We start from the raw sequence: 13,721 nt of genomic DNA, 5'->3' as shown, positions 1-13,721 counted from the left end.
ACAAACACACACATGAACACACACTCACACAAACACACACTTACACACAAACACACTTACTCACACACACACACACACACACACACACACACACGATCACACACAAACACACTTACACACACAAACACACACTCACACACAAACACACTTACACACTTACTGTGTTTTCTCTTTGTAACATCATGGTAAGGTTTGACTGCAGAAGAATGACATAAACTATAAAAACTGACACTTCAATATCCAAATGTAGAAATTTACATGCAAATAAAATCAAAATAGCATAAAATCCCCAAAGAAATGCATAAATTTATTGTTCTTACTTCAAGGAAGAAGAAATGGTATCATTACCATCATCATCTAAAAAGGGGGTAACGCATCTGACCCTTCTGGTCAAAAATGATGGAGGTGCCATTTGTAATACAATAGGAGGGTTAAAGATGTGAATTGAAGGATGTCTCAGTTCAGTTTTCCGTGGATTACTCACAAGTGTCTTTCAGAATCTCCTGCAGTCTCTCTCGGACACTTTACATGAGCGCAGAGCTTAACAGGACAATCCTCACATTTCACTAAAACAGCCTCTTAGTGTCTGAAAGAAGCTCTCTTAGGGGCTTATACTGAAGTGCTGCTTTCACAGCTCGAGATGGATTTACTGAAGCCTTCAGCGCATCGATATGTTTGCACTCGTAATACCAGTTTTATGAGCCGACACTTTAGCGTATAAAATACCATCTCACCTCTTTATCATACGGGGACGGTTTTGATTCACAAACAAATGACTTTTATGAGGCAGTTCTTTAAATGAATCACTCCAAACAACTCATGAGGTATCAGTTTGAATTAGCGTGACATTCACGAACTAACATGGGACTCATTTACAGTACTTAACCAATAGCAAGTCCGATCAGGGCTGGACTGGGAAGAGAAATCGGCCCGGAATTGTACATAGTAACTGTCCCAAAAGTTGTTGAGCGGGGGTGGGGTATCACAACGCCGTTCTGTGGTCCATTCTGCGTAACCCGGCGGCTCATTTTAGCTTATCGCGGTCTATTCAGCCCGTTTTGCGGCCGACCCACCGGCCCGCTCGGTTCTCCCAATGGCCCCAAAGTTCGTCGGCCCACCTGGAAAATTCCCGCTATGCCAGATTAAAAGTCCAGCCCTGTGTCCGATTCAAAGTGAAGCAATTAAAGGTGCTTTAAGCGATTTTAGCCATTCTAGAATTCCTACAAGCTGAGCTGTTGGATTAGCCACGCCCCCGTTCCAGATCCCTGCATTCCAAATGAGGTTTATGGACAACTTGCACAACTGCTTCCACATTTTAAATAGTGCGGCTCAGGTGTTTCCGGTTACAGCGTTCAACCAACGTTTTTGACCAGAGTCCACTGTCGGTCATCTTCGGAACGCTCTCGGGAGGCTATTTCCAGTCATGAATGTACGAAGGCTGCTGTGGCTCAGGTTGTAGAGCGGGTTGGCCGCTAATCGCATGGTTGGCGGTTCGATTCCCGGCCCACATGACTCCACATGCCGAAGTGTCCTTGGGTAAGACACTGAACCCCAAGTTGCTCCCAATGGCAGGCTAGCACCTTACATAGCAGCTCTGCCGTCATTGGTGTATGAATGTGTGAATGAGGCGCAGTTTAAAGCACTTTGAATACCGCTAAGGTTAAAAAGGTGCTATATAAGTGCAAACCATTTACCATTTTGTTAACAGGATTTGTAGTTCCAGTATCTACCAGCAGAGGCTAATAGGTAACTGCTAGCCAACCAATTCCTGACCACTTGGTTTGCTGCCATTGGGCGTTCCCGTTTCTCCCATTCGTTTGAATAGAAGTGGCCCATCTCTCCTTAATAATCTCTGGTTCAGCGCACCTAGCGCAGAGATTTATTCATGGGAATGCACATTATTTCTTTTTTTTAGGGCTGTCAGTTGATTAAATCAATAAATCATATTTCTGGCACTAACGTGACGTCTCAATTATACAATTAGCTGAAAGTTGCCTCTATCAGCCGGTCATTATCTTAAAATAAACCTCATTCAGTGTGATGATAAAAGACCGCCTCGCTTTTGGGTCCTGGTCACCTTGACTTGTTAATTATTGATCATCATTAGTGAACTTTCTTCAGCTAAAAGTATAATGAATGTTGGTTATTTAGACATCACACTAATGGACAACTACCAATACTTGTATACCGGTTACTTTGCATTGTCGAGTGGAAAGTGGTCTTCATCAATAACATACGTTAGTATGTCAGTGAAGGACTTGTATTGAGAAATCTGGGAGTTTAACTAAACTTTTAGTAAAACTATTCAATTAAGTGTTCAAAAACGTACCCATTTACACTTATGCATTTGGCAGACGCTTTTATCCAAGGCGACTTACAGTGCACTTATTACAGGGACAATCCCCCCGGAGCAACCTGGATTAAGTGTCTTACTCAAGGACACAATGGTGGTGACTGTGGGGATCAAACCAGCAACCTTCTGATTACCAGTTATGTGCTTTAGCCCACTACGCCACCACCAATCCATGTACGTACCCATGGATTGTTAGATCCCGCCATCGTGACCGGCTCTTCTTGACCCTTACGAACATTTTTATTATTATTATTATTTATTTCTTCTTCTTTTTTTTAATTGAAGAAAAAAAACAAGATTACACTGACAAAGTGCAATAAAGGAGTATCAGTGCAGACTTGCATATGTGTAGCAAAATAATATACATCACTTGTACACAAAAAGTCAAGGAAATAAAAAGGAGAGAAGAAATAACTCACATCAATCAGGAGGCAGGAATGATGTCATCACGCGTGTCAAAAACATCCCATTTCATTGGCTAGCCATCAACCAATAAAAGACTTCATTGCACACTACCCCACCAAACACTGTTCTTACTCTCTCGCATCAGGATTTTGCACAAGAGAATTTTGCCACAGGTTATTTGCGAAACTAGTTGCAAAAGTCAAGGCGGGAAGATTTAAAGTTGCAGTGCCTGATTTGAGAGGTTGTACGTGCGAAAATGAGTTAAAGTACAAAAGTGAATGTTTGTTTCTGCAGTTGTATTTATGTGAATGTCATTTGACACATTTGTGACTCCTTGTCTGCAATTGTGCATTCAGAACACAAGCTTTGAGTTATTGTCTGTGAGTGCCGATTGCAACATTCAACTTTCAACTACACATTTTCACATCGGTGCTGTGAGCGTAAATTTCAACTTACTAGTACAAATGTGTATTGCACAAGTTCTCAAATCCGAATATGCAAGCTCTCGTGTTGTACTACTGATTTACCTTCATAATACCAGCCATTGTTTTCTCAGATCGGGAATCGATCATCCACTGAATTTTGAAAAAGCTGTACACGGGGGTTCTGGGTATCTCAGTATCACACCTGGAGTCGTGAGTTTGAATCCAGGGTGTGCTGAGTGACTCCAGTCAAGTCTCCTTAGCAACCAAATTGGTCCGGTTGCTAGGGAGGTTAGAGTCACATGGGGTAACCTCCTCGTGGTCACTATAATGTGGTTCTCGCTCTCAGTGGGGCGTGTGGTGAGTGAGTCCAGCCAGGTCTCCTAAGCAACCAAATTGGCCCGGTTGCTAGGGAGGGTAGAGTCACACGGGGTAACCTCCTCATGGTCACTATAATGTGGTTCTCGCTCTCAGTGGGGCGTGTGGTGAGTTGTGTGTGGATGCCGCGGAGAATAGCGTGAAGCCTCCACACCCGCTACGTCTCCACGGTAACGCACTCAACAAGTCACGTGATAAGATGCGCGGATTGACGGTCTCAAGACGCGGAGACAACTGAGATTCGTCCTCCACCACCCGGATTGAGGCGAGTCACTACGCCACCATGAGGACTTGGAGCGCATTGGGAATTGGGCGTTACAAAAAAAGCTATACACAGTAATGTTCAGAATATTTCTCCTATACTTCAAAATACATTTTCGAACACTTTCGGCAACTACAGCGCATGTAAACACATTTAACCGGAAACTAGCAGGCCGCACAATTTCAAAGCAGAAGTACGTCATGAGGCTCAGTGCAAGTAGTCCATTTAATGGATTAGAATTGGTTGTTAAAAACAACAGCAGCACAATAGCACCCTCAACTGGCAACTGTTATGAACAACATGGCAAAAAAATGGCATTATGACTCAATATTGTGCTACAACTGCAATACTATGAGAACGAGCAAAATGATTGACAGCTCGAAAGCATCAATGATTTTTTTCTGCTTTTTACATTTACTTATTAAAACATTTTTTGGCTAGTTTTGTCACAAAGACTGATTATTTGATTCATATCTGTCAGGGAGTAGGACATTTATTGGCACATATTTCCATGAAAATAGAACTGCTCAATATCGTTCTCAATAAAGCTCATTTGGTCTGTTTGGTGTGTGGAGTTTTGGAAATTGGGGGCGTGGCTAATAAAACAGCTCAGTCTAGTGGATGTTGAACGGCTAAAATCACTTACAGCATCTTTAAATCAGTCATTACAACTGTTGTTCATATGACAGCGGGTATTTAAAGATATACATCTGTTATCGGTTTTTTGTAATATTTTAATGCGGCAAAAAAAAACATTTTAAAATATTCCCCTGATATAAAAGCAGAATTCAGTAGGAATCACTGGCATGAATGAAATGCTTTTATACTTAATTTGCATTTAGTATTTTGCAACCAATATTCTCAAATTAATGCATATATATATATATATATATATATATATATATATATATATATATATATATATATATACACATATAAAAATATATAATTCTGCCTATTTTAACGATTTATGAATTGAAATGTCATAACAAAATTCTATCAGATTGAATTGGGCAATTTTACAACATTAAATAAATAAAACCAAACCTATTATTTATTTGATGTTGTATTGTTAAATATTACTCGAAAATGTAATTTTGTTGTATATTTTATATATTTTTAGTAGTTACAGAAATACTCAAACCAGCCCGTCTGGCATCAACAATCATGCAGTGGGGTTTTTCACCATTCTGATGGTTGATGTGAATATTAACTATGGCTCCTGACCCGTATCTGCATGACTTTATACATTACACTGCTGCCACACGATTGGCTGATTGGATAATCACACGAATTGCAGTCTACTTTCACTGTATGGAAAATAGCAGCTTGGACATTCTACTAAACAGGTCCGGAACAACATGAGGGTGAGTAAATAATGACAGAATTGTATTTTTTTTGACCGTGAAATCCATTTAACACATGATTGACATGTTAGGTACTGACTTCATTGGCACACAAATGGTAAATTAAAAGTGAATCTCTCAGTTGCTTCTTTTTCTGACATATTTAGCCCATGTCTAGATAGATAAATAGCATTTAAATTAAACATTAGGTCAAAATTTGTGTTCTCTTGGAATTTAATATACAGTATATTTTAATTATCAATTAAGGCGCTGAGTGAGTGAACACCGGGATCAGAAATTAATGCTAAAAATGCCTCTGAATGTGACCAAATCCCCCCAAAATGCTAAACGTATGGGGCAAAAATGCCTTCATTCTGAATTCCCTCTTATTATCTGACATGTTTCTAATATTTTATTCTAAGCCTCATACATATTAACACAAAATACACTTTGATACTGATTTAAATACATTTGTTTCTCACCCACATCTATCATATCACTTCTGAAGACATGGATTAAACCACTGGAGTCTTATGGATTACTTTTATGCTGCATTTATGTGCTTTTTTGAGCTTCAACGTTTTTGGACCCTGTTGACTCGTATTGTATGAGGATCTACAGAGCTGAAATATTCTTCTAAAGGTAGAGAGAAAGTCACACACATCTGGGATGACATGAGGGTGATTAAATGATGAGAGAATGTTTGGGTGTACTGTCCCTTTAAAAGCATTCTCAGAAATGTTTCATTGTGTTATCAGCTCTTAATTGTTGATACAGTAAGAGTATAAAGATGTGACATTAAAGGAATATTCCGGGTTTAATACAAGTTCATCTGAATCGACAGTATCAGTGGCATAATGTTGATTACCACAAACGTACATTTCGACTCGTTCCTCCTTTTCTTTAATAAAGCACAAATGTGTGTTCCAGTGGGACACTTATAATGCAGGTCAATGGGGAACATTTTTGGAGGGTTTGAAGGCAGAAATGTGACGCTTATAATTTTATAATAGCAGTTACATTCATTATTCTGTTCAAACTCATGTAGCTGTAAAGTTGTTTAAATCATCATTTTTGGGTTTTAAGGTTTATGGCATTACGTCGTCATGGTAACGAAGTTGTATAATTGTCTATAGCGTCACACAGATGTGGTCAGTGAGTGATTTAATGACAGTAAAATCATATTTACACACATATTGTTTATGTCTTGTGTCTATAATTTAGAAACAGTATTTTAATGTTTACAGATGAAACCCCATTGACTTGCATTGGAAGTGACTCACTGTGACACACATTTGTGCTTTTATTAAAGAAAACGAGTGACGAGACTAAATATATTTTTGTGGTGATCAACATTATGACACAAATACTGTCGATTGAGCTGAACTTGATTGAGAAACTCTAGAACAGGGGTTTTCAAACTGAGGTCCGGGGATCCCCTGGGGGGTGCAAGGGGGTCTGCAAAAACAATTTGACCTTTTTACCATTTCATTCTGAAATCATTAGCTTAATAAAGATTAATTTCAGATATTATGAAAAACATATTTGTAAGAATATTTTCTTCAGGTTTATACATCTATGTAGCCTTTGCACCATTACATCCATGAATGGGAACAACTGTTAAAGAACACAGGAACACCTGACATATAATCACAACAAGAACTACAAAACCCATAATCAACACACAAGAACCCTTTTGGTCTTTATAACATCATGTCTACTACTTTTCTCACACAGGGGGTTATAACCTCTCTGAATAACCTCTGAGAGAGAGAGAGTTAGCTAGAGAGAGAGAGACACAGAGAGAGTGTGTGTGAGAGAGAGAGACATAGAGAGAGTTAGTGAAAGAGAGAGTTAGTGAGAGAGAGAGAGTGTGTGTGTGAGAGAGTGAGAGCGAGACACACAGAGAGAGTGAGAGAGAGACACAGAGAGTGAGAGAGAGACACACAGAGAGAGAGTGAGAGAGAGACACACAGAGAGAGAGTGAGAGAGAGACACACAGAGAGAGGGTGTGAGAGAGACACACAGAGAGTGTGTGTGTGTGTGAGAGAGAGACACAGAGAGTGTGTGTGTGAGAGAGAGAGACACAGAGAGTGTGTGTGTGAGAGAGAGAGAGACAGAGAGTGTGTGTGTGTGAGAGAGAGACACACAGAGAGAGTGTGTGAGAGAGAGACACAGAGAGTGTGTGTGTGTGTGAGAGAGACACAGAGAGTGTGTGTGTGTGAGAGAGAGACACACAGAGAGAGTGTGTGAGAGAGAGACACAGAGAGTGTGTGTGTGTGAGAGAGAGAGACACACAGAGAGAGAGTGTGAGAGAGAGAGACACACAGAGAGTGTGTGAGAGAGAGACACAGAGAGTGTGTGTGTGTGAGAGAGACACACAGAGAGAGTGTGTGAGAGAGACACACAGAGAGTGTGTGTGAGAGAGAGAGACACAGAGAGTGTGTGTGTGTGAGAGAGAGAGAGAGAGAGCATGTCTTAATTGTGCTGAGGAGCAATTAATCACAGTTGCCAAATGATCCATTAGACATTCAAATGCACACAGATTGGACATGTGTCCTCTCGCAGGTCACTAATGCTGCCCTCTCTAACCACACAGAGGCTCTTTTACTGTCTCAGGGGCCCGAAGCCACACAACCCCCAAAAGCTAAAAGGAGCATTTCTATTGATTAGATAGTAATAAATGTGGAATATCAGTGTGATGAAAAGAGAGGGCTGTAACCGTACCACTGGATGCCTTTGTTTATGCTTTCCTTTGGTTATTATTTTCCCATTTTCCACAATATTCTTTCTTTTTTTGCGTAGGCAGATTTTTGGAAGGGTGTGTGAATACATTGCAGATATTTTGGGATGTTAACACATTACCATTTGCATGCTTTAACCCTCCTCTGTTATTCGGTCAAATTATATTTGATTCTCATTTAATGAAAATGGTTTCCTTTATCTGAGCGGTACAAGACTTGGTGATTTGATTCGATAAGTCTAAGTGGTCATAAAAAATAAGTGACACCTTTAATATTCACAGTCAAAATAGACCAACCATTGAAAACTGAAAGGAAAGACCAAAAAACAAAGCAATGTTTTTTATCTGTCAAATACAATCAATTAATCAGCCACAAAAAACTGACAGAAATTACAGGGTGAGACTCTAAAACATCCTCAGTGCAAAACACACACACACACACACACACACATACACACTTACACACACACACACACATACACACTTACACAAACACACACACACACATGCACACTTACACAAACACACACACACTTACACAAACACACACACGTTACACCTATCACTACGAGCACTTCCATAGACACACATGACACTAAACTAAACACACTATAGCTCACATATACACAAACACACACTACCCACAAACACACTTACCGACACACACAAACTTTCAGCACTTTACATCACATATAACACTATTCAGCACGATTCTAAACACTTGACATCAAGGGACACTAGTCTATGTCATCATACACACACACTCACATATACACTTAAACACACACACTTACACATATACATACACACATATACACAAACACACTCACTTACACACACATATACACACACACACACACTTACACACACACACACACATACACACATACACACACACACACACACTTACACAAACACACACACTTACACATACACACACACTTAAACACACATACACAAACAAACACACATGCTCACATATACACAAACACACTTACACATACACACAAACACACTTACCCACACACACACAAACACACTTACACACATATACACACACACACTTACACACACACACAAACACACTTACACACACATATACACACTCACAAACACACTTACACATACACACACACATATACACACACACACACTCTCACATATACACTTACACATATACATACACACATATACACAAACACACTCACACACTTACACAAACACTTACACACACAAACACACACACACACACACTTGCACACACATACACACACATTTACACACTCACACACAAACACACTTACAAACACATATACTCACACTTACACACATATTCACACACACTTACACACACATATACTCACACACTCACACTTACACACATATTCACACACACTTACACACACACAGTGAACTGGTGAGACTATAACACAGAGCTTTTTTATATTTAAAAAAGAGCCAGTAAATCAGTCTTAATGATAAACACACACACACACACACAATGCAGAACACAAAACAGTTTCTTGATGCTCATTTTCTTGACATTATTTGACATTTACTTTGAGTTTTTAGATTTGTATGTTTGAAATCAATGATTGGTATAAAATGTTTATTCTGTGTTTGTAACATCATGGTCAGGTTTGACTGCAGCAGAATCACATACACTATAAAAACTGACACTTCAAATCCATTTTAAACTGTTAAACTTTGACAAATAATAGTTTGATAATGTCTAAATATGTTGTGATCAAATATAAATGAGTTTATAATAAGTCATCAGACTGCACAGTGTGTGTGTGTGTGTGTGTGTGTGTGTGTGTGTGTGTGTGTGTGTGTGTGTGTGTGTGTGTGTACAGTCATCTACTGTCTGTTACTGACATCACATGATGTTCAACTCATGATATTTACATTTTATTCACCAGACCACACAAATCTGCTCCAATTTATGCCACAAGCTCATATATTCCTCATGTTTCAACTTTTTTTTAAATAGCTTATTTGCATATGCAAATGAATGGTAAAAAAGGTAAATGTAAGTTACAACAAAATAGCATAAAATCCCCAAAGAAATGCATAATTTTATTGTTCTTACTTCAAGGAAGAAGAAATGGTATCATTACCATCATCATCTAAAAAGGGGGTAACACATCTATCAAGGTGTAAAGAGTTATGATGACATTATTATAGGGCGATAATATACTATATATACATTAAATATGTATTGCATTGTATATAGAGTATATATTGTTATATACTAAAGACACTTGAGCATTATGTAGGGAATGTTGTATATTGTGCATTCTGTTGCAGTGACTGTGCAGATGCATCAACCCTGATATAACCTTAAAACAATGACCTCAATTTACCTGAATGCACCCCATCGTCCTCCATTGGGATGCACTACTGAAAATCATTTTTGAGGGTCTGGTTAACTTTAGCATTTGATGTGTGTACAGATATGGTGATGATTCTATTTTATTTTATTTTATTTGTATTTATTTATTTTCAGATATTTGTCTAAATGAATGCGTAAAAGCATCGGACACATGCAAAAGCAGCCCGCGTCACACGCGCATGCATTGAGAGCACAATGAGGGTGTTAAAACACAGCGAGCACAATGACGCGTCCGTGTGGTCAGCGCTCAGTGTCGGCTCGAGCATTTAAAGGGGACGCTGGAAATCTGAGCTATCGATCAGGCGGAGGTCACGCTCCCTAACGCGCGCGCGCACTCCGGCCAACCCTACAGAGACTCGCGGGGTATCACATGCACCCGCAGGACGAGGCCAAACACAAAACCCGCGCGCGCTGATCTCCCATCTGTCGGTGCTCTATCCCCTTATCAGCCTCTGACAGCAAATCGTTGCTTAAATGTTTAATGGTCATCCAGTCCACAACACATCCACACTCTTTAAACCCACGGTGCCACCCTGAAGAGAAAATGACCTTAATCGCACAGAATTAGGGAACTTAATAGTAACTTGTAGTCGCATTTGCAGAACACTTTTCGGGGTTTTATATGAAGTGCAGGTGTAAAGAACTGTAATCCACGTCACCAAGAACCATTTCAGCAAACATTAAAACAACGTGATGCTCAACTCTCAAGAAAGCGGCTCAAAATCGCACCCGAAGACCCGATTTTTGGCTTGTATCAATATTCGACCCTTTTGTAGCGTCCATAAAGAACCCTGTTTTTAAAGTGCAATCTCAGCCATGAATGTGTTTTAGGTCGATCTGGTTTTGAATTGAACTATTTAAGGAATATTCCGGGTTCAGCATATGTGTGGAATAATGCATGCATTTGGACTGTCCCTCCTTTTCTTTAAAAAAGCCAAAATTGAGGCACAGTCAATGGAGGTCAATGGGGTCGATTTTTGGAGGGTTAAAGGCAGAAATGTGAAGCTTAAAATTGTATAAAAGCACTTACATTAATTCTTCACTTGTGTATTTTTTGAATGTAAATGTATTACTGAGATGTCCGGGTTTATGGCGTGACGTCATCATTGCAACAAAGTGGTCTATAATTTAACACAGATGTGGTCAGTAAGTGATTTTATGACAGTAAAATCATATCTACACACATATTGTTTATGTCTTGTGTCTGTACTTCTGGAACAGTATTTTAATGTTTAGGCTACAGATGAAACCCCATTGACTTCCATTATAAGTGTCTCACTGGAACACACATTTGTGATTCTTCTTTTTTCTAAAGATAAAAAAGGGAGGAGTCTCAATTATTTAATGTTAGATCTTAACCTGGAGAAGCCCTCTTTTTGTGTTCCCGAAAAAAAGCGCAATTCGCTGTTACAGAAACGCCATTGCAGAAATGTTTGGATTATTATTCGTTTTACAAAATGTGCATTTTTACCTCTCGTCACAAACATCAGAGCATTCGTCGGATAGTTTATGTAATAATATCTAATTGTTTCATTTGAGATTTGCATTGTGAATATGTCAGTTTTTCTTTTTATTTAATTATACTCTGGTATAAATATGCCACTAATGGCGATTCCAAATGCCTTTTCTGGTGTTTGTATTCCACACCAGAGTAAATGTGCTCCTCCTTAAAGATGTGAGACTTACCTGCAAGCCTTAACGCAGACATCCTCTGAAATTCGGGTTCTTGTAACCACTTCCACATCCTCCTGAATGTCTCCCGGCCGGACTTGAGTTTACTCCAGGGCTTCGGGTTGCGCAGGAGGTCAGATAGTGTTCCTTGGGACCGACACAAGATCCTCTGGGCGAAAATGGCTTGAGGTATGCTGTACCTCTTCAGCTCGGCCGTGATCCTCTGGGCCACCTCTTTGGTGTTGATCTCTTCCACCTGCCCCGAGCCGCCGCTCTGTCCGGGCCCGGCGCCGTGCCTCTCACGATCGCCCAGCATGGACCCGTTTGCCTGCGAGTGCAGGTGGCTGTGAGGGTGCATGCCGTTCAGATTGGAGATCATGCCGTGCCCGTGGCCTCCTAAACTCCGAGCGAGATGCTCCTCGCTCCGCGACAGCATCACCGCATGGGACTCGAAGCCTCCCGGGGAGAGCATCTTGTCGTTGGGGAGGTGCGCACCCGGCCCGTACGCTGACAGCGCTTGTTGGGAATTGTGCAGGGATCCGAGGCCGTTGGAGAGCGGGGAGAGCGGCTGACCCATCCCGGACATCTCTTTGGGGTAGTGGCCGTATAAGTTGCCCATGGAGGCCAGGCCGCGGTCGTCCCGCATGAGCGTAAAACTGCCGCTGACGTTGCCGGAGGAGAGGCGCTGGTGCGCGGCGTGGTGATGCGGGTGCGGGTGGGGATGTTGGAACTTGTCGGAGACCGCAGAGATCGGTGGCAGGTGTTGGAGCGGCGTGAGGGTGGTGTACGTGTTGGACAGACTCATGCCAGACTCGCACATGGTCATGGCGGGATGTAGGTGACCAGACAGCCCGGGGTCGCTCCGGTACTCACCGGCGCCCTCCAGAATCGAAGCCATGCTGGATACCATCGCCGAGCGCCCGTGCGATAACAAGTTCCGGTGCGACGCCGACGCTTGTCTGCCGTGCGAGGAATTCATTAAGTCGCCCGCTTGCGAGTGCGACACGCCGTGCATGTTTCCAATGTTTTCCATTGTGAGTTCCATCGTTGAACGTGAATATCGCCTCCCACCGCCCTCTCTCTCACACACACACACACACACACTCCTGCGCTTAAACCTCCAGAAAAAAGACTTATTTTCTCAAAAAGCGATTTCAAAACCAATCCATCGATTTGGAAGAGTCTACAGTCAGTCCAACATGATGAGCGAAAGCCTTTGTCCTGTGTTAAATCACGGCTGTTCACTCTTTCACACAGACGGCTCGGCGCGCGCGTGTGGCTCATTCGCTGGACAACAGCGCTTCTACTGAGAGTCTGGACGCGTATCCGTCTTTGAAGGAGAGCGCGCATCTGACGCACGTGACGCGCGCTGGCCATGGTGCTGAAGTCTCACCTCATGCACTGGTGTGTGCAGCTAAACGAATCCCCGAAAATACCACAGAAATATACAGCATATCGATTTATATGTTGTTGTTGTTGTTGATGTTTTCACTATAGGCCTATATAGCACGCGCCTACGAATATTGTTTTCATATTATTATTAGTATTATTAATAATATTATTATAAAATAGACACAATTATATAAATGTCTATGTCTTTAAATAATATTTATGCACATATGGCATATTGATAACTTTAAACATACGCCTGAATAGTCTAATCCTTTTGCTAATATTGATATATTATTATGATTATGAAATATATGCATTCATTTTGATAAGTTACTACGAAAATATTATAATATA

The 13,721-nt window shown here is 40.8% G+C and overlaps 1 protein-coding gene across 1 annotated transcript in view; it reads right to left on the bottom strand.

Annotated features, from left to right (window-relative positions):
• Window positions 1–13,020, bottom strand: part of LOC127649751 (hepatocyte nuclear factor 6-like) — a 51,606-nt gene extending 38,586 nt beyond the window's left edge. The window contains exon 1 of the mRNA XM_052134976.1: window positions 11,991–13,020. Coding sequence (XP_051990936.1) covers window positions 11,991–13,020 — 1,030 coding nt within the window. The remainder of the gene's footprint in view (window positions 1–11,990) is intronic.
• Window positions 13,021–13,721: the final 701 nt, after the last annotated feature.

This window comes from Xyrauchen texanus, chromosome 9 (genome assembly GCF_025860055.1).
Source record: "Xyrauchen texanus isolate HMW12.3.18 chromosome 9, RBS_HiC_50CHRs, whole genome shotgun sequence".
Taxonomy (NCBI): domain Eukaryota; kingdom Metazoa; phylum Chordata; class Actinopteri; order Cypriniformes; family Catostomidae; genus Xyrauchen; species Xyrauchen texanus.
The sequence above is the reverse complement of the archived record's forward strand: the minus strand, read 5'-3'. Positions and strand labels throughout refer to the sequence as shown.